Source organism: Varroa jacobsoni, unplaced genomic scaffold, assembly GCF_002532875.2.
Source record: "Varroa jacobsoni isolate VJ856 unplaced genomic scaffold, vjacob_1.0 scaffold_945, whole genome shotgun sequence".
Lineage (NCBI taxonomy): Eukaryota > Metazoa > Arthropoda > Arachnida > Mesostigmata > Varroidae > Varroa > Varroa jacobsoni.
The window spans coordinates 299,081-317,837 of NW_019213847.1; the positions used below are offsets into that span (position 1 = coordinate 299,081).

General features: G+C 39.7%; 2 protein-coding genes and 1 long non-coding RNA gene across 8 annotated transcripts in view; 1 reads left to right on the plus strand and 2 right to left on the minus strand.

The window, feature by feature from the left end:
• Nucleotides 1-464: 464 nt before the first annotated feature.
• LOC147752847 (uncharacterized) lies at nucleotides 465-3,521 on the minus strand. The gene is made up of 2 exons (XR_015312983.1): nucleotides 2,999-3,521; nucleotides 465-2,142 (listed from the first exon to the last, which is right to left on the minus strand). It is a non-coding gene; the product is annotated as an uncharacterized LOC147752847 (long non-coding RNA).
• A 2,751-nt stretch (nucleotides 3,522-6,272) lies between these two features.
• On the plus strand, nucleotides 6,273-8,821 carry LOC111265215 (uncharacterized). Of its 2 annotated transcripts, none has more exons than XM_022841699.2 (2): nucleotides 6,273-6,915; nucleotides 7,547-8,821. In XM_022841699.2, the coding sequence occupies exons 1-2, from the start codon at nucleotides 6,736-6,738 to the stop codon at nucleotides 8,228-8,230; spliced, it is 864 nt and encodes a 287-aa protein (XP_022697434.1). In that variant the 5' UTR covers nucleotides 6,273-6,735; the 3' UTR covers nucleotides 8,231-8,821. The 2 variants fall into 2 exon arrangements, with proteins under 2 accessions (XP_022697434.1, XP_022697435.1); XM_022841700.2 differs by having other exon boundaries at nucleotides 6,282-6,915; nucleotides 7,601-8,821.
• A 1,682-nt stretch (nucleotides 8,822-10,503) lies between these two features.
• The window catches only part of CenB1A (Centaurin beta 1A), a 28,221-nt gene continuing 19,967 nt past the window's right edge, over nucleotides 10,504-18,757 (minus strand). For 4 of the 5 annotated variants that reach the window (XM_022841695.2, XM_022841693.2, XM_022841691.2 and 1 more), the window contains 6 exons: nucleotides 17,913-18,091; nucleotides 17,285-17,393; nucleotides 16,866-17,033; nucleotides 16,486-16,635; nucleotides 15,216-15,360; nucleotides 10,504-12,289 (listed from right to left, as the gene is read on the minus strand). In XM_022841695.2, coding sequence (XP_022697430.1) covers nucleotides 12,171-12,289; nucleotides 15,216-15,360; nucleotides 16,486-16,635; nucleotides 16,866-17,033; nucleotides 17,285-17,393; nucleotides 17,913-18,091 — 870 coding nt within the window. In that variant the 3' untranslated portion in view covers nucleotides 10,504-12,170. The remainder of the gene's footprint in view (nucleotides 12,290-15,215; nucleotides 15,361-16,485; nucleotides 16,636-16,865; nucleotides 17,034-17,284; nucleotides 17,394-17,912; nucleotides 18,092-18,757) is intronic. The other variant, XM_022841692.2, reaches the window with a different exon arrangement.

Consider the following 18,757-nt stretch of genomic DNA (forward strand, 5'->3'; position numbering starts at 1 on the left):
CCGTAAGATCCAAGTCAATGCCTTTGTTCGAAGTAGCAGCAGTCCAACAATGAATCCAGGCCGGTGAAGTAAGTATAGGATTATTGATGGATCAACAGCTACAGCCTGTGCATAATGCGAAGGTTAAAATTCCCGCTCCATTCAATGTTGTCGGGGTTTGAGAAATAGAGTTTCCGAATCTATGATTATTTTCAACACAGTACTTCAGATCAAAGTGTTCTATTAGATGGAGACATCCTCGATCGGGGGATTGGCAACTACACTTATATGTATATGAAGCTTATATGTATATATATCTACTTAGTAAATTCAACCATCCACCCGAATGAATAAATATTAGGACCTGCTACAGGTTTAGTCGGGAAGTTCTATTCAACACCGCAAAACCTGAACAGAATTAGTATAGAAATACTAGATGCTGACTTATCAGTTGTAAGGGATCAGAAACAAGCACACTGTAGGGATATTATTTGATTCAACAGGAGTGGATTTATTATAGGGAGGACACTCATTATCTTCGCTCACAAAGAGCGACTTCATATCGATTTTACACTACTCTTCACTCTATCGGTTATTTGTCATAGCAGACGCCAACCGAATTGCAAGATGTTGCTGAGCAATTATAATGGCTACCTGCTAAATGCTATTACACTTGGAAGCTTTCAATTTATACATTTCGATTAGTATTTTATGTAGCAAAATACTAGTGCCAGTCGTTATTCAACTCTCTTTCGCCTATCTTTAGTGAAATATGCCAGCAGAACTGTTCCCAGCAAGCTAAGCTTCGGTATGTTCGTGAGTCTTCTATCTGTAGCCGTTGTATTGTAATTGTTAGTATATGCAGCGAATATTAGCTTGGAAACCTAAACTTTTTCTAGACTTGCGATGCTGCTAATCGTGGTTAGTGTAGCCAGTCGTCGTCAGAACTTAACACTCAGACTATCGGGATCAGATAATGTCGTATGTGGCACACTTCGGGAAGTATCCTGAATGGAGCCCGCTGTCAGCTAGTGGGAAAATTATAGTAGATTGGAGAGATCTCAGACGACAAACGTGCTCGACTAAAGGTTCGAGATGACTTGAGGTTTGCCGAAAGTAAGTAGCGGTTTTTGCAACGATAATCGCGGTGACCTCTTTTGGAGCACTACTGGGAAATTCAATTTATAGGTAACTGTGCATAAAATGATCGTCTTTCTCTATGAGTACGCTAGCTACCAAGGCGTTGTATGTGTGTGATTGCTGCTATTTGTTGATTACTGATTTTGGTAGAACTCTACGAATAATTGTACATGGTGTTGGGAACAAAGTTTTTTTCCTGATTACGAGTAGTTACAATGGATTATCTAGCAAATTGTCTGGCAAATTGATGTCATGGTAGATTTAAAAGCGGAGAAACAGCTGCGAAAACAGCTTCCGTATATTTCGGAAAGGTATTATCTATTTTCTTTGTTCAGGCGATTGGCACTGTATGTTTACTAATGTGGGTGTGTAAACTGCCGCGGTCTGCGACTGACGCACGCTACAGACATTTTCTAATAATGCATAACGACAGGTGTAGTTGCCAGCTTGTACGTCTGCTGGGCGATATTATAAGTTTTTAATCTTGTTACGCTAAACAGTATACTTATACTGTTTTTTTTTTATGATGATTTTTATGATTTTTAGAAATACTTAGCTTACCATAGTTTTAAGAATAAACAACTAAGGAAGATGAAGATCAGTTTGCCATAAGTTAACAGCCTTATTTTTCCTTGAAACTGCTCTATCTCCACCCTAGGGCAGTCTGTTCCCATATAGGGAAAGAAACCACTTGTTTTTCGCTCAATTATCGCCCTCAAGTTGAGTGATGAAACCGTATCTGCGTGGGTACAGCAAAATATGATGACTACAAAGTTAAACACTCTTAACTTACAGAATACCCGAAAATGCTTCAGTTGTTTCTCTCACGTTAATACAGGCATCATTCATATACGGCATTTCATAATTACCTCAACAAATTCACCCGCTCTGAGGCCGTCGAAAAATCGGTCGGAAAAAAGTCGTCAACCCGAAATTACTTGTCTATCTCAAAAATGAGTCCCATCAGAGAGCTGAAACTTCTTGCACTTCACGCATCGATGTAATCAACGGGACCCTGCTAACCTGAAACAGCAGTGAAAGATGGAGTTGCAATGATAGCCCTGTAATGAGGATAACACGCAAAGCAACACTGAGCCTACTAGCCTAGAGTCACTTAGGCGAATAATATATTTTACAAGCCTGTAAACATTTTAGGAATAGGTTGCGGTTGCGAAATCAAGCTTAGCATCTACTTCGAACGCCGAAAGTAGATACCACTTTCCATAGTTTTTGTATATTTTTATGGATCTAAAGGGTGGTTACTTGTGCCAATTTAGACCATATCGTGTCGGCTATATGCGAGACCCTGATAGGTCGCATCTGAGCATGTTAACATACTGTGATAAATACTGCCACAATGTTTGCTTACTGGAAAGAAGCCTTCAGACGTTTATCGAGCTCCCAAGAATCGAGCTCAATCATTCTTTTCTCACATACAAACCAGAAGCGAATATAAATGAGCTTAAACTGCTTTAGACTTTCTTTGCATCCATCATTAGGAGAATATATCAGATTTGGGATAAAGAAAGTGAAGAAAATCAAACTACTTGCCCATCCGTGAACTTTTCGCGCGATTTTTTAAGAGGAAATTGCAACATTTGCACTTTCTATTCGGATTTCGAGTGGACGGAAAACCTGCTCACAAACTCGCAGGAAACGCATCCGCACATTCATTCGAGTTCTTACAGCGGATGGTGCTGGATATATTCCTAAGTCATGCGAGTGCCAAATTAGCATGTCAGTCACTAGCGCATATCTAGGCTCTACAATGGTTTTTTTTTCTTTGTCAGCTCTATGCTGTACGAAAACTTCGTTTTTACTTGCACATCTATACATGTATATGACTGGCACACATGTACATATTGCCTGCTGTACATACGAGCCTGTCAGATGACGAATGGGGGTTCCGTAACTTCCGTTTGGTCTAACTAGAAGAGAGGCCCTTGTGACTTGATTGATCGAGGTAGTGGTTGAAAAGGTTGAGCTGACAAGCTGGGTCAACGTGGGTCAATGAGCTGAAAGAGTAAGACGAAAAGACAATCTGCTTCTCTGTACTTTCAAATCTAAGTAAACTGCTGTAAAATAGATATTGATAGACTCGGTTGTATAGTGAGTCGGCGTGCATCAACAAATTAGCCCATCGAACGACTAACATGTCATCGCAATCGCCATTTTCTGTCAAGTAATCGTCCTCGCTTGGGCGAAATGTAACTAGCCAGTCATATACTTCAAGATACGTATAAAAGTTATTGAACATCTTTGTTGCGATTGTCCAGTTTGTTGTCATCGTCGGACACGCAGGTATGCTGAGTCGAAGAATTAGGATCGGTGGAATATAACAGCTTTCATTAAACTGGCAATTTTGAGACTTGTATTTTGTCGCTCATATGATGCTATTACCAATACATCGGAGATCATGTTCTACACAGACGGATATCAACAAAACATAGATATGTGCTAAATGACAATTTTATCTGCTTTTCTTCTGCCTTCTATGAAATTCGTTGTTCTTTCTATAATTTGCATATTCCGTAGCATGCGACTTTAATTACATCGACAGATCCATTGGTCCATAGTCGCTTACCATAGTAGACAGTGTTTTGCGGAAGGGTAAACGCGGCAACATTTGAAATTGTTTGTTCCTATTGGCATTTTCAAGCTTCAACTATATGCTAAATTGTAGTCAGTAGGTACATACGCATCATTTCAATTTAGCGACAGACAGTATCAGTCGTCGAAAGAGATAAATATCGAAATGGTGTGTAAAGTTGAGAAATTGAGGAACACCTCTATTTTATAGCGACGATACTTGTGCACCAATAGTGCGTCATAGCGTTGCTACATAGGCCCCCCAAAAGGAAATATATATATATATATATATATATATCTGTAATTCCTTCGTAATCTAATGAAGATTGCCATACTTATATGTATTAATATTATGTGTATGTATACATGTATGTATACTCACACTTATATGTAGAATGGTATAAATTCATCATTAAGCAATAGAATAATAAAAAGCAAACCTAATATGCTAAAGCATTGGCTCGGCGAGATATAAAACTAAAAATTCGGCTTCACACTTGCCATACAGTTCCACAAATTTGTCAGTCTTTCGGCCTAAGCTCGCTAAGGATGTTGGCCATTTTTTGTGATTAACATTAGGAAGTAACGAGTAATCGAATGGTAACTAACGGGGTACATATCTTAGTTAGCGATGATATCAGTTAGTAAAATTAGAACGAGTTCTCTTTCTGAAACTTACGTAATGCTCTTCAATACACACTTCGGTGCAGGGCCATGTGTGCATCAATAGCGCACGCAGAGTACCATAGAGAAGCGTTAAATTTCTGCTATCATTGATACTACTAATATGAGAACAAGTTTATACTCGTCTAAAAAGTACTTAAATGAAATATGGGGTTCGTGCTTCGAGGTTAGCTTTAGTTTATCGCCGTCACTAATTTTAACCGTTCAACCGCTCAACAAAAAAATAATTAACGAAATGTTTTTCCATCCTTCGCCTGTTAAACAGAGAAAATCGCATAAACATTTGTCAATCTATCAAGTTTCTTAGACCCCGTTCTTGAATCCTGCCTGGATATAGTGTACCCGTGAGAAAGAAGGGAATTTAAGCAAATATCGGACAAACAATTACCTCATGTTTCTATATGAAAATCTACAGTCGCCTCTTCAAGTGTTAATGCCGAGAACAAGTAATATGGTTGCTTATCATTTCCACGTTGGGAAGATTAGTTGCGTGTTTGTTATGCTTATTATACGGTAGCAGCTGGATTCAGGGAACCCTTGCCGCCATCAGTGTTTCTAACCTTGAAAAGCTAACAAACTTCCTCAATATGCTCCGAAATCATATAATTCTACCGAGATGCTTCTACTTGTCTATACCTATTTCATAGAAAAAGTACATCATCCAGTACCAGGAAACTGTAATGGGTACGAACGGGTTCCGGCCCACGAATGGCAATAACAAGTTGCCGAATCAATATGCGAGACCGTGATTTACAAGTAAAAATATGTACGCGTATGTTAAATGTTGGCATCTTTGGGGAAAAACGCGCATGTTCTTATCCGATATTTCAATATATTTTTTAACGGGTTCGAACTCACATTACTTAAAGCCCACAAGTTAATTTAAGACTAACTGGATGAAGCATAAAACATATTTAACACGGGACCGTAGAAAACGTGCCAGAAAAACGCGGCGACCTGTAGTCTGCGGGCTGGGACGCCATTAAAATCACTGATGCAATGGCGAAACTACCCAGTTGTGTACCTATGCATCAAAACACCTGTGTACTTTATGCCCGTCATGCCGAGCCTCACTGGGACAAAAGAATTCACATATTCAAAGAAGCGATTGCCTCGTTTGGAGGCAGCCAGAAACATCTTGAGGAACAACGAAGAGCATAAAAGGCATAAGGGAAATGACGAGTTGCGGAAGCTGAGGGCACGTATGTCACGTGCGGGTAAAATATGCTGGGTCATAAGTTTCGAACGATGTAACAAAACAGACGACTTCGACTACTGATCGCAGGTTCCTCGCCATGTCGGTGTTACTACTTCCGGAAAAATATCCAGATTCATATTTCTAGTTAAGATGTGATAAATTTAGAATAGGTCAGCCCTGCCGAACGTGTCAGAACTTATAGACATGACCAAATGTACGAAGGGATCGAAAATAACGAATGGTAAAGGGAGTTGCAATATGCACCGAGGGGAGCTTAGATATGCTGAACAATTGGAACATGACGAATGCATTTATGCTGTCTATAAACAATGTCAAAAAGGCCTTTTTCGAAACGATACTACATTGTGGAGCATACTACGCGGTGGCATGCAGCGAAAATTCACCTAGAAAAAGAAAAGTGTAGTGATATTTTATTCAACTCTGCATCTGACCAACGAAAACACTACAGAACCGTACCGTCGCTGGATGGTTGTACGACCATGTTGAAAAAGCAAGGAGAATGAAAATATAAACGTCAATATTAAATATCTTATTCCAGCACTGGCGACAATAACAACATATGATTTTTCTTGCGTCAATAGTGAAATGCATAACTCGGCTAGTATCCGATGTATGCTACAATGCACAGGTTGCACTTGTTATGCATAGTCGCACCCGTGACCTATCGGTAAGTTATGACGATGAGGCCGACTACGACATAGGTGACCTCCAGGATGGTCCTGGAGTTGTACGTCACGCGCAACGGCGACGTTCGTGCAAAAGTTGTACCGGCTGCTAGTGTCTTTTGTCCTCAGTGCTTATGTCGTGCGGTTCAATATCATCAAGGATGTATATTTATATATCCATACAGATGAACGCCGATTAGGCTACGATATGTAATAGTCAGGAACTAAAGAAAAAGGAAGCTCTTTGAGAGACGTAACAACCTACGTTCAGTTCATCTCCGACCAACGATGTGTGTGCATGTGAGCACATGAATTCCCATATTTATGGCAGGCGCCGTGAATCACAACTAACGAGTGCTCCTTCAGTCGCTTGTTCTTCTGTTTATGTGCGCGCTCACGTAAGTGACACTTTGAACAAAATACGTTGGAAGTGAGATACGACCAAATATTGCTCACACTATGGGTGGTCTTCGGGAGTTTTGGACAAAATGGAAACTACCGTGGTGTAGTCCACGCCGGCCACAAACCCGATTTCCTAAACTCAGTTCTGTAGATAAAGTCGCATTCAGAAAAGCTTTCGACGCTTCTCGATCGGATATCTGCTATCTATTTGCTAACCACTGGAAACATCCTAACTTGGTAGGTAATCTTCATGTATATATAATAGGAGAAAGGAAAAATAATCGATCCTTCTAATCTTTAATTGGTAGAAGATAACATTTCGCACAATGTACACTCCGCTGTTCGCCCGTCATGCTCTGTGCTTCGACATGATGATAAAGCCTCAATTAATATACAAATAATTTTCTTTGATGTTATATTCACCGGTATTATAGAAAAACTACTTATCTATTGTATTGGAAGCACTAATTATTTCTATATTCGTTAAATCACTTTCGGTAAGATAATGTAGGTGTTACGTGTCGATGAGCGGAAAGTTTGGGTAGGTGTGTCTTACTAAATGCTTTATTATAAGGACCTGGTATATATTAGTAAGAACGGCCAGGTTTCGTTATTATTATCAAGATTAGATGATCTGTATGCAATATTAACAGATATGTTTGGACAGTTGCTCGTGGGAGATGCCATTAAGATTCGAATATAGGACACAGTAGCCCATATGTCTTAATTGTCCAGAGTGGTCAAGACAAACTGTCTTCAGCTACCAAACATTTGTGAGTTTGAATGGCTCACTCGATTTCTTCGGCACTCTGCGGGTGCCTAGATATATCTGAGTCTAACCTGTAACTGTAGCCGTACCTTTTTTCAGGCGTTTACTTACTACATTCTAATTGAGCCTACATACGCGTATGTATGTTTGCAGAAGAAGTATATCATGTGGTTCTACAACTCGATAATGGGCGATCGCGGCTTCGGAGTTGGGTGTAAGGTTCCCGACCAATGTGAAAGTCGTGTGAAACTAGTGGAACTATTCAGCCAGATGTGGCAAGTCGTCGATATTCCTGAAACGGTCATTTACGCTTTTGACCTATTCTTTAATAAAATTGAGTATTGCTTGGCAAATGGTTGGTACCAGGGCCTTTCATGGAGGACGGATGAAATCGTCGTCATTTTAACCAAAAACAATGTTCGATACGTATTAGAATTAAACACTGCCATTGACATTCCAGTGAGCTGGAGAGATTCTCCATCAGCGATGACAGTATGTATTGATAATGGTCGGTACTATGATACAATTCCCGTTGAAGTGCAGGAACACATACATTTTGTCAACGGGACGTTTGCGTTGAGACTTAATGGCAGACGCGGGCTAAGGAAAGAAATCACCTCAACTAACTACTGGAACTCAGAATCACCGCGCGAACCTATTGAAGTTCACGGGTTAGATGTTACTCTCAGCATGAGATGGAAAGGACCACACGTAGATATCGAGACTTTTGTTGACGATGTCCGTCTCCATAATCTACCATATGGAACCCTTCCATTCCAATGATTTCGGAATGTTGAAACGGTCGCAGTAGACGATTTTTGCGATATAAAGCTTCAGATAACCGCAATCGAGAGTAACTGTTGTTGAAACAATACAGCGACATGTTTTTCTAGTCGCACCAAATCTTCTAGATAAAAACGACGACAAAGGGGTGCAAGGAAACATAGTCCGGCGCATACAGTTGTAATTATCGCCATTTATTTTTACTACATACTTCACGTACAGGTACATATAACTCTGTAGGGCGCCAAATAGAATAATAGAGTAATGGCAGAAACAGACAATCGCGGTAAATACCATGTAATAATGCAATATATATATGTTAGAGGACAACTTTTGGAGTAAACTTAATAAATTCATAGGTAGAATCTTTATTTTTGATGGCTGCGCGATTCGTGCAAGGCGCATCTGTTTTAAAATTATTAAAAAAAAAAAAAAATTAAATCGGGTCTGACTTAATCTTTCCTAGTCAACATGATTGTATTGTGAAGAACGACCGCATCGAAAGAAATTTATCTTTCGCCTTTTTTTACATAGGTAGTTTGTCTTGTTGTTTATTGTTCAATAAAGAGTTTTTCTAGTGTGCAACAACAGAAGAGCAGACAACTGTTGAATAATAATTATTCTAAACGAAAGCTTTTTAGACCTGGATTATTGCTGAATATTGAATAAAGAAATAATATTTGTACTTCTCAATGGATCATTCAAAATTAGCGGCAGGTCTGTGGATTGTCGCAAGTACGCCCATTTCGCTACCCCGGTCAGGAATATTATCTCTAATTTTCTAGCTCAGGTTGAAAAGCGTAGCCGTATTATCTAATTAGCTTATTGTATTTACGATAATTTCGAGTGCCGCGGCCGCGTCTGCGTTTCCGACTATAGTCCTTTCTATTATGTTTTTAATTCAGCTGTCTGCACGGTCAATTCAATAGAACAGTCTCCAGCTATAAGAAGCCGAGGTTGAGCGTTCCAACCCGCCATCAGCATAACGGGTTTAAATTTAATTACCCCTTTATAATTATTTCGCTACAGTTATGTCGTCACGTGTTTCCTTATCGTGCCAATAACAAACGAGCCATTTCACGGCCAGACTACAGATGACGACAACTGTCTGATAAGTGGATGCATGATTTCTTCTCAATTCATCATAGCAAATGACTTGAAAACTCTAGTACATCTTATAGATGTTCTTGTCGTATAGTGAGATCCGTGCTCGCACATTCGTAAACGTCACTTGCATTGTCCTTTCCGTATGTTTACAACTCGAAACAAAATCAAGAATCCTAACGATAGCCTTTTCAAAGAATCGGCAATGAATGACAACGGCTTGAAAGAGAGGAGGGAAATAAGGAGTCTGTGAATTTAATTTTTTCTGACACTGTAGCCTCTTGTTTTTCATCCATTTTAATGTTCTCTGTGAGGAGCTTTCCTGTTTCACTACTCATTATGATATTTTCATTGAGAAACAACACTTCTGTTGAGCAGCCTGACGCTCTAGTGGGGCTCATCAGCCAGATCTGGTTAACTTGAGGGATCGGCTTACGTCTTGTTGTTCAAAGCCACTTAGCAAATGGCTATTGCCAAGGACGGTCCGTGAGAGACGGGAGAAATCTGATACGTTTCAATTAGAAAAAACGCCAGATATTTATTTCACAAAGCCCGAAACAGACGTTGACCTTACAGTTTATCTATATCTGTTTATTACGAGCGAGTCAATTGAAGGATCATTCTTGAAACTGTCTAGCTAACCTTGGTAACGACGCCTTGGCTTTGAAGCCTTGCACCGCATTGTCGACTAACTATTACTTATGGAGATGGTAGCGGAACTGCAAAGCCTATCAGGGTTGTAAATTTATCATTTGGACCTTTGTGTGTATCTCTCGCGCATGTTAATTTTCACGCTTAACGACAACTAGCGTGACAAAGACCAAAGTCAAATGCCTACGACATTATTTACTACGTTGTTATGTAGGCTTCTTCAAAAGTTAAATACACTTATGCAGCCTACCCGCCTCGTGTTACACTCTGCAATCTACAAGACAGGTTTTGTTAACTGATAAAAAATCTACGCTTTGCATCATCAAGATCAATCCTATCTAATAGCTTTTCTCTGCCTTTCCATCGAGCGTTCCGATGGAAAAAACAGCCCATGCTTAACTATTACCTAAGTATTGATTGAATGGTCAATCGCAAGGAACCTCATCACAAGCAAACTTCATGGATCGACAAGATTACAAAGAGTATAGTGTTCAGAACAAAAAGATAACACGCAAATATTCTGTGCCGGACGTACGTACGTAGCACTTGAAACGAAGAGGATATATTAGCTTATCGGATAGGCTTTATAGATTATATTCGCTTGCCAGTGATCGTCTACTGCTAAATTAGTAGAGACTGATTCAAAAACAGTGTTCGTTATTTTTCCTTAGAAGTTTTTTTTTTTTCTGTTCTCTGAAGCTTTCAAGCATTCTTCTAAAATCGATTAAGGTTTTATTCGGTTTTCATGCAATTTTTTCAATATGAGTTTTCATATCATTTATATATGTAAAAGGCTTTCAGGTTGTCTTGTGTACAATTAATGTCTTTTTTAATTTTGCATCCGAATTGGTATGTGTGTTTTGGGGCCCGGAACAGACCAGGAATTTTTGTATTAGAGCAAGGCGATGGAGAAAAAAAATGTTTTAGATTGCTGAGTAACGTTTGGATAAGCAACAGATTATTATGTTCCAGTTATGTTATTAAGGTAAGAAGTTGAATTTATTCGTCTTAAAGGCTCACCTAGAGAACGATTGTGTTCACTTAATTAGATTGAAGCCCAGCGAGATTTTTATCTATACTATTTATTTATATTTTGTTTCATTTATCACTAAAACGTAATTAATACTAGTAGAGATGATGTCCTATACGCAGATAGGGTGTTGTAGAAACGGATTACTGCCTGCAACAAATTTCCATTGATTCCTTTACATGGACGGCCTCAGACAACTGAGCCGAACGTGATGTTCCAGGAAAGCAGCCCACAACAGTGTATCCAGCGCATTATTACGCTAAACACCGGGCTACAATTGCATTCATTGTATTTCTGCTCGATCGGCGTACCATTGCAACAGCGATTCAATACGGTCCTACACACCACTGAATCATACAGGCATGTGACATACGCAGCTAGACGTTCGATGGTACGCTTTATCGCGTTTCATTAACGAAGACTCAATGGTGAGCTTCAAAACGAAGCTAGAAACATTACTTATATATGTACATAATAATAATCCAGTATTCAAATAATCTACAAATCAATGAGACAATCAATAATTACAATAGCAAATAATGGCATCCGACATCCGAATCGCCATACGGGGGGCTATGCATTTTGGTTAGTCTTATCAACCGAAGCTCATACGCCATTGCTATCCCGTATGGCGAACAGTAAAGCAAACATTGTCGTAATGAAGTTAAGACTCAATCATCAATAAGTTTCGAGCGGTTGAAAAGTTATCGTTCGAGATTTCACCCCGTCAGCATATTATATAATAGTATACCCACACTGCGGTAATTTTCACCTTAGAACTGACGCTGTCGACCTCTAAGGCCAAAACTGCCCTTCATAAACGTCTGCCTTTTAGACGTGAACGCTCATCTATATTATTATTTTCGTTTACGCTAGTAGTGAATAGCCTCAAATTTTCAAAATTGTCCAATGTGTTCGATGTAAGAGCTAGTCCCGCTGAAACCGATTTTCTGAAACTTCATTTGATGATTGGCTTGCTAGCTGCTGCCATTTTGTATTGTGTATACTGCGTAGGACACTGGTCCTTTTCAGATTTCTATCCAACTGTATTTATGGCCAAGGCATAAATCGAAGGTCTGCTAGGCTAGCGATCTGGAAACGCAACGCTTCGCAATAATGTTTTGACAATTGTGATTATTAGCATTGAACTTTCGTCTAGATTGCGGTAGTGGTGGTAGCAGTCGCGGCGCCGGCAGGAGGAACGGAGGCTCTGCCCGACGCATCTCGTCCTTTACTGCTAAAATCCCGCAAGGCCTTTTCAAAGACGTCCCCGCCTGGAATCAATTACCGAACGATCACAAAACGTTGAATAAAAGTAAGTTTTTGTTCTTGTAAACATGCATCCGGTATTACACCCCATATGGTAAATTGCTTCGAAAATCGGTTATGTAGGAAGAAGGTAATTCTCTCGATTACCTGTATGAAAGGATATTAAGCACCGTGACATTTGTCGACGCCAATCGATTTTATTAGGAGCGTCTTGATTCTGCGAAGTGTTCTCGGTTAATTAGTTAGTCGTAGCAGAGTAATACGAACTCTATTATTGCAGTAAATTTGAAGCCGTTTCTCGCCATAGGAAGTAGGCCAGCTTACAATGGCGATACGGGTTAAGCGATTCTCGAGCTTAAATAGTTGCTTCCGAATGTCGACTGTAAAGCTCTACCTGTCATATCCTAAAATCCTGTCATCGCCGCCGATAAATGTGAAAGCAGTGCCTTTTTGGCCTTTTAAACCTGGTACTTTGCTGTACTAGAAAGATAACAACAGACTTTTTTTAACGTATATATAGGAGTAAAATTTGAGGCGGAAGAGGAGATCAGCCAAACGCAGAATTTCTGTCTTGGTGAAAGAACAAAAAAAGGATTGTGGCAATTTATTTTCCGCAAAAAAGACACTTGTTGCTAAGGCAGAAGATGCCCTCTTTCAAATAGGATATTGCGTGACCGATATTTTCAAGGATCTTTTGATAGGCCTTGTAAACAATCCATTGGCAGAGATTTCTAGTTGCTTTCTGGACAGTCTAAAAGTCACATAACATGAAAATGTAGGCCATTTTAGATTTAAAAGAACACAGACTGTTAGCACGAAGAAATCAAATTTTAATTAGAAATTTGAAATTATTTGAGGTGCCCTGAATGCCTTTTTCAAACCGGTCAGGAACGGGACTGGGCGGAGCACTTGATTCGCCGGACGGAACATCACACTATAATATAGAATATAGCCACTTTACCGTTCAAGGCGTCACGATTATATCGCATAACTCGCTATTAGACAAAATTATTATCGCTATTATTAACTTGCTGGTAAGTGCGCTACGGTGTGGCCAACACCGGTACCATCAATCGAATCAGCTACGATACATGCAAGGGCAACTGGGAGGTGCATGGTCTTCCGTTCTCGTTTTCTATTAAAAAGAAATGTCAGAGAAGGTCCCAAAATTTCATTAACGGCATCCTATTAGACATTCGTCTCTAATTAAAACCCACTACTAGATAACTGCTTGAGTCTTGCAAAGGCCCAACGCAACAGCAGTCATAGGTGATTAGACGGACTAGGCAAAACAGGCTTCATGTCTCGGTGCTCGTATCGGGGCAAACAAAAGTGAATAGGAATACGACACATAAGGCACGGGGCAGTTGTTCAAGGCGTGTGTTTTATTAGAGCCACTAATAGTATAAACCACTTTAATATAATTTTCCCTGTTCACAGTAGTTGCAAAACAATATTATAGTCTTAAAACGAGCCGTTCTATAGCATTTGCTGTCTTTTCAAGGACGGACTTCAAAACCGGTTCGCTTCAGTTTCATGAGGCCGTACTGCCACCAAGCAAACTTCGAAAGCGGAAGAGCTGTGCATCGGGTTCCGGTTTTTCCTTCTGAACGCACCAATCGAAGCGTAACTTTTTCATTCGATGAAATCGACTTGAATAATACGCTGTTTTCCCTTTCGTAAGCAATGATCGATGATATTGAAGACTTATTTGTGGCTCCTACAACCTAGCACTTCCTAAACATCAATGGTACACGTCATTCCTTTATTCATACAGGTAGAAAACAACAGTTGAGGCCTACTCGTTTTCAAGTGCACTATACTCACAGGCCGTTATAGTACAGACCGTGGTTATCGCCAGGTTATCAAAATAAGGACGTCAACTGATTAGAAACAATTGAGTTTGCTATACAGTTGACGAGCTTTGTGGTAGGAACGAATATTGCTTTTCTTTCAGAGACCTCAGCAAATTAACCTTTGCTGATCGACGGTAGTCAGGCGTCAGTCTTGCCTATTGGATGACTTACTCGGTAGAATTATACATAGATATGAAACGTTATTAGGTTACGAACATTTTAGCTCTCGCAGCTTAATGGCAAAATTAGTGGCGAATCATAGTCGCGGGTTATTTTAAGTTAGAGTTCGATACGTAAAAGTTTTAAAAACTTTTACGTTCGTTACGGAGGTTGTTTTCTAGTTGTTGGTACAACAGTTCTGGCAAGTAAATTTGGGAATGAATGCATCGCAGTCGGTCATCAATAGTAAATAGCGATCAGGGGCTATCGGCGAGAGGATCGAGAATTCCGCATGTCTGGCGGAATAAAAGTACAAGCTATATTTCGGTACGTCCACCAGTTGTTAGGCTCATTGATGGTACTACTGTCAAGAGGCGACCACACATACACATTCAGTACCCAACACTATTACGAAAAATCGCTGTCTGATCTCTAAAAGATGGCAGCTGTCCAAATAATAAGACAGCATAAAATATTTGTCATATTTTTTACAAAATTGATAAAAAAAAAACAGCAGTAACGTTGTCGGTGGAAAAAAAAGCTGCCGACGTTTTTTGAAAGCCTTCTCGAGGTAACTTACTTGAGTGTACTAGTCAAAATATGAGGTAATTTTTTTTTATGAATTCTATGAAGAATAAATAGATTATTCTGAATGTAGGAGCCCTTCGCAACCAATGTCTAATCTTAGATTCGTAATATCTGTACGACACGAGCGGAAATTATTTGGTCACATAGTGTTTAGTTGAAGAAAAAAACATGAGTCATATTTCATGCGCGTTTTTTGCGGCTTCATATACTTAAGTATAATCTTTTACTCGAAAACCTTACGTATTACGATGAAATCCATATAAATGATTGAATGAAGCTCACATGAATGAGGACTAGCCTAAAAATATTCGATCAAATTCATTCTCACCAGTGCTGAAGTCTGAGTCTTCTAGTTTGAGGTCATCTCGGAACTGGTCCAGCCTTATAAGTGTGACTACTTCCGCGTTTCCGTTAGCAACCGCAAGGGCTAACGCAGAATTTCCTTCACGATCAAGCGCGTCGCGGTCGGCCCCCTGAAATCGTCCATCCGCTTACGTCAACTCACAATTAAAACGGTTCCGCTTGTAACGGTAGCTCGATTAAAAAATCATATTCTAAACGAACACGCAGGATATATGCCAGATATGATGTCAAGCTAACTTAACTAAAGCACATGTTTTTTGTATTCTTAACTAATCGTTTTCAGTGTTTGAGTTATAGATATTGATAGATCGCACGATTGCACATCATTAGTAACTTTGAATTTTGTTGATTTTAAGTTATTTTTCTTTATTTCATGCCCATCAGCAATTTAGAAACGTATTAAGAGGCTGAAGTTGGGTGGAAATCCTTATCAAAAACAAATACTAGAGATACTATTGAGCATGTCTATCATAATCATCATTGATAACGTCCTTGCTGTGCCGTGATGAGTGTTTGTACACAGTCTCTCATGAATCACGCGTTTTGCTTCGGTACAATTTTATTAAAGAGGTGATGATGAAGTCGACGCCATTCTGTTGCATTAATCTCATGACCGCAACATTTGACTATCTCGCTTTGCGCCTGTGAGTATACTCGGACAGTTGCTGTGATTGGCATCACCACAAATGCGACCATGTGACGCGAATAGATCCGACAGTCTCCTGTGAGCAGCTAAAAAGTTCTCAAGTGTTGACGGTGATGGCGGTAACAACGGTAGTTGGCTTTGTACCTTCGAAATGACTGCTTTGGATAACCATCCATAAAGATAGCGCAGCCGAAGTAAGGATCTATTCAAATGACGCGCATTTGAACAGCGATTCAATGGGCTGACGAAATAGAAAAGCCCAGGCGAAGAAAAGCATTTGGCTAGCGTGCACAGGATGAAGCAATTCTTGATCTAATTACGATTTTCGTATAAATGTTAGGCAGGTTGCTTTAATGACAAAGAAATTTTGCCAGTGCGCGCTCGCAGGAAAAATGCTGGCACTTTAGTCTGGTTGACAATACGAAAAACGAAGACAGGTGTAAGTTGCCTCTGATACAGGAACAATAAGCCAGAAGGATAGCAAAACTCCGAAGACGAATATATCTAATCTATTTTAGTAATTAGGGGCTTTGTGTTTCTTGTTACTGATCTTATGGGGGGAGGGGGGGAAGGGGGGGGGGGATTAAACCTTTTTTAAAAGAAGCCCAACGAGGGCTACAGACGACGCTCTGGAAGCGAGGTGCAGCGGCGTGAGTCCTTCTAGATCCACAGCTGTATGCTGCGCTCCATTCAGTAGCAAAAATTCTGCAGCTGCTACCCATGGGCCGTCGGCAATTGCCTGCAAATTGACGAATACCAAACAACGTTTAAACTTTAAGAAACTTGTGAGTGCATATAGAGATCAAATTTACATACGCAATGGTATGGTCAGCAGTAGTAAGGGGCAATGCGTTTCATCTCTATGAATTGGTACACTCGAGTAATTAGGGACTGTCGCCGAGACGCATACAACGTATCTATTCGTCTCTAGCGAAATAAATGGCTATGGATAATTCAGATGTTGGTAACCTTGTGCAATGATGTACGCAGTCTATCCTCTTCGCATCGATAATTCGGTTCGGCTCCACAGGCTAGAGCATGTAGCATTGCATTAAGATTGTCCGCCCCCGCAGCTTCGTAGAGCAGGCGAGAAGGTGTGAAATCTGACATGGGGAATGTCTCTAACTCTACTTCATCCTGAAGTTCGGTCAATTCAAAACAAAATATATTCAAGTAGAAGCTAAAGTTTTGACTCATACTTCACTCTCGCATGGCGATCGTCAACTCGTGTCAACGATATATATATCATCAAATGAGAAAGCTGGAAGAACCGTCAACACGGACGTAGAAAATACATGGAGAAAATAGTTCCATCATTAATTTCGCAGGTTACGTGATATTCGAGTCAGTATTTTTTCAACATGTGTATTGTTTTTGATAAAAATTACCTCTTCAGAGGAGCCAGGGGGTGCTTGAGGGGCAGATGAAGTACAATTTCGATTTATGTCTTCCCCGAACACCAGCACACCTTTGCCAGGAATGCAGCGTCGTCTGTAACTCCACAAAATCAGCAAACAGGAAAGTAGGGAAAACTAACCGGAGTGTTACCTCAAACAACAACTAAATATTGAGATTTTCGCTAATTCGCATTAATAACTAGATTCTCCGAAAAGTTCACTAAACGCATTCTAACTTTCAAGTTGGGTTTCCTCTTAGGAACCTACTTTACATTGCTAAATTTTTACCATATATCCAATGTTTAACATCATCAATGTATTCACCCTTAGATAACTACACTAGATTCGTAAACAATAATAATATCATACCGTGCTGTATACAGAATTGTATGTGTACATATATCTGGTTAATTTTATATACATTGGTTATATATATATATATATAATATATGATATATATATTATATTATTATATATGGTTTTATATATACAATGGTTATATATATTGTATACAAAGTACGTATTTTTATGCGACGCAATGATTCTAAATGAAAAATCTTTTCTTTTGGAATCGTTAACCGCATCAGCAGAAAATCGTGCAGCGTGAATCGCTTCTTACCCAGATCTGGCAACGACCCAACGAGTGATGTTCTGCGTTTCGTTTTCCGGGGTATCATTTGATATCAAAGGTCTAACAAACCGTCGTTCGAGATATTTAGCCCTAATCCACGCTTCTCGAAACTCGCGCTCGGAGTCGGGCTGGGCACGCATGCTCTCATCCACTTGATACGCGAACACCTAAAACAGAGAACCCCATGGGAAAGCGATGATAACAATTTACAGGGATAGCTTTTTCCTTGATGAAAACACCCGCTCATGACTTTGAATTGTAATCAGGCGCTCTTCTGCGTCCTATAAAACGAGAGTATTTCTATTAAGAATATTAACAACGCCCAGCAAACACCTGTTTTCCCTCATCGCTGTCGCATGCAAAATTCTGGAAAGGATATAGTCAAAGCCTAATCTCTAAACGCGCAATCCATGTACAGACCGAAGCATTCTGTGGTCATACAACTGCTAGAGACACAAATTGACCAGGCTCCCATGTTGAACGGTAAACTTTCGAACGTATGGGAAACGGTCACCTACGAAAAACTCTACTGAAATATGGTGTAGCAAGTACGTAATTGAATTGTCTCATTCGTGAATAAAAATCTTTCCTTTTTATTCCCAGACTTCTTATGTCCATATTTTATACTGATTCCTTGATTAAACGTGTGTGCTGAAGTTTACGTTAACGACATAAAAGTGTACACAATCGGCAATGTGGAATAACAGACGATTGTTTCCCAAGAATCATTAGAGTGGTTCTGGCAATGAAGCTGATTTTAAGTTACCGGTGCCAAAATGCGCCGTATTGAATATCAAACATCAAATCGCGATTTCGACTATTGCTTATATATA

What these genes read in the sequence shown, in the direction of transcription:
- LOC111265215 (XM_022841699.2), top strand. Translation starts at nt 6,736, where the DNA reads ATGGGTGGTCTTCGGGAGTTTTGGACAAAATGGAAACTACCGTGGTGT. An exon ending in ACTGGAAACATCCTAACTTG is followed by an intron (nt 6,916 to 7,546) that starts GTAGGTAATCTT and finishes ACCTTTTTTCAG; the next exon opens with GCGTTTACTTACTACATTCT.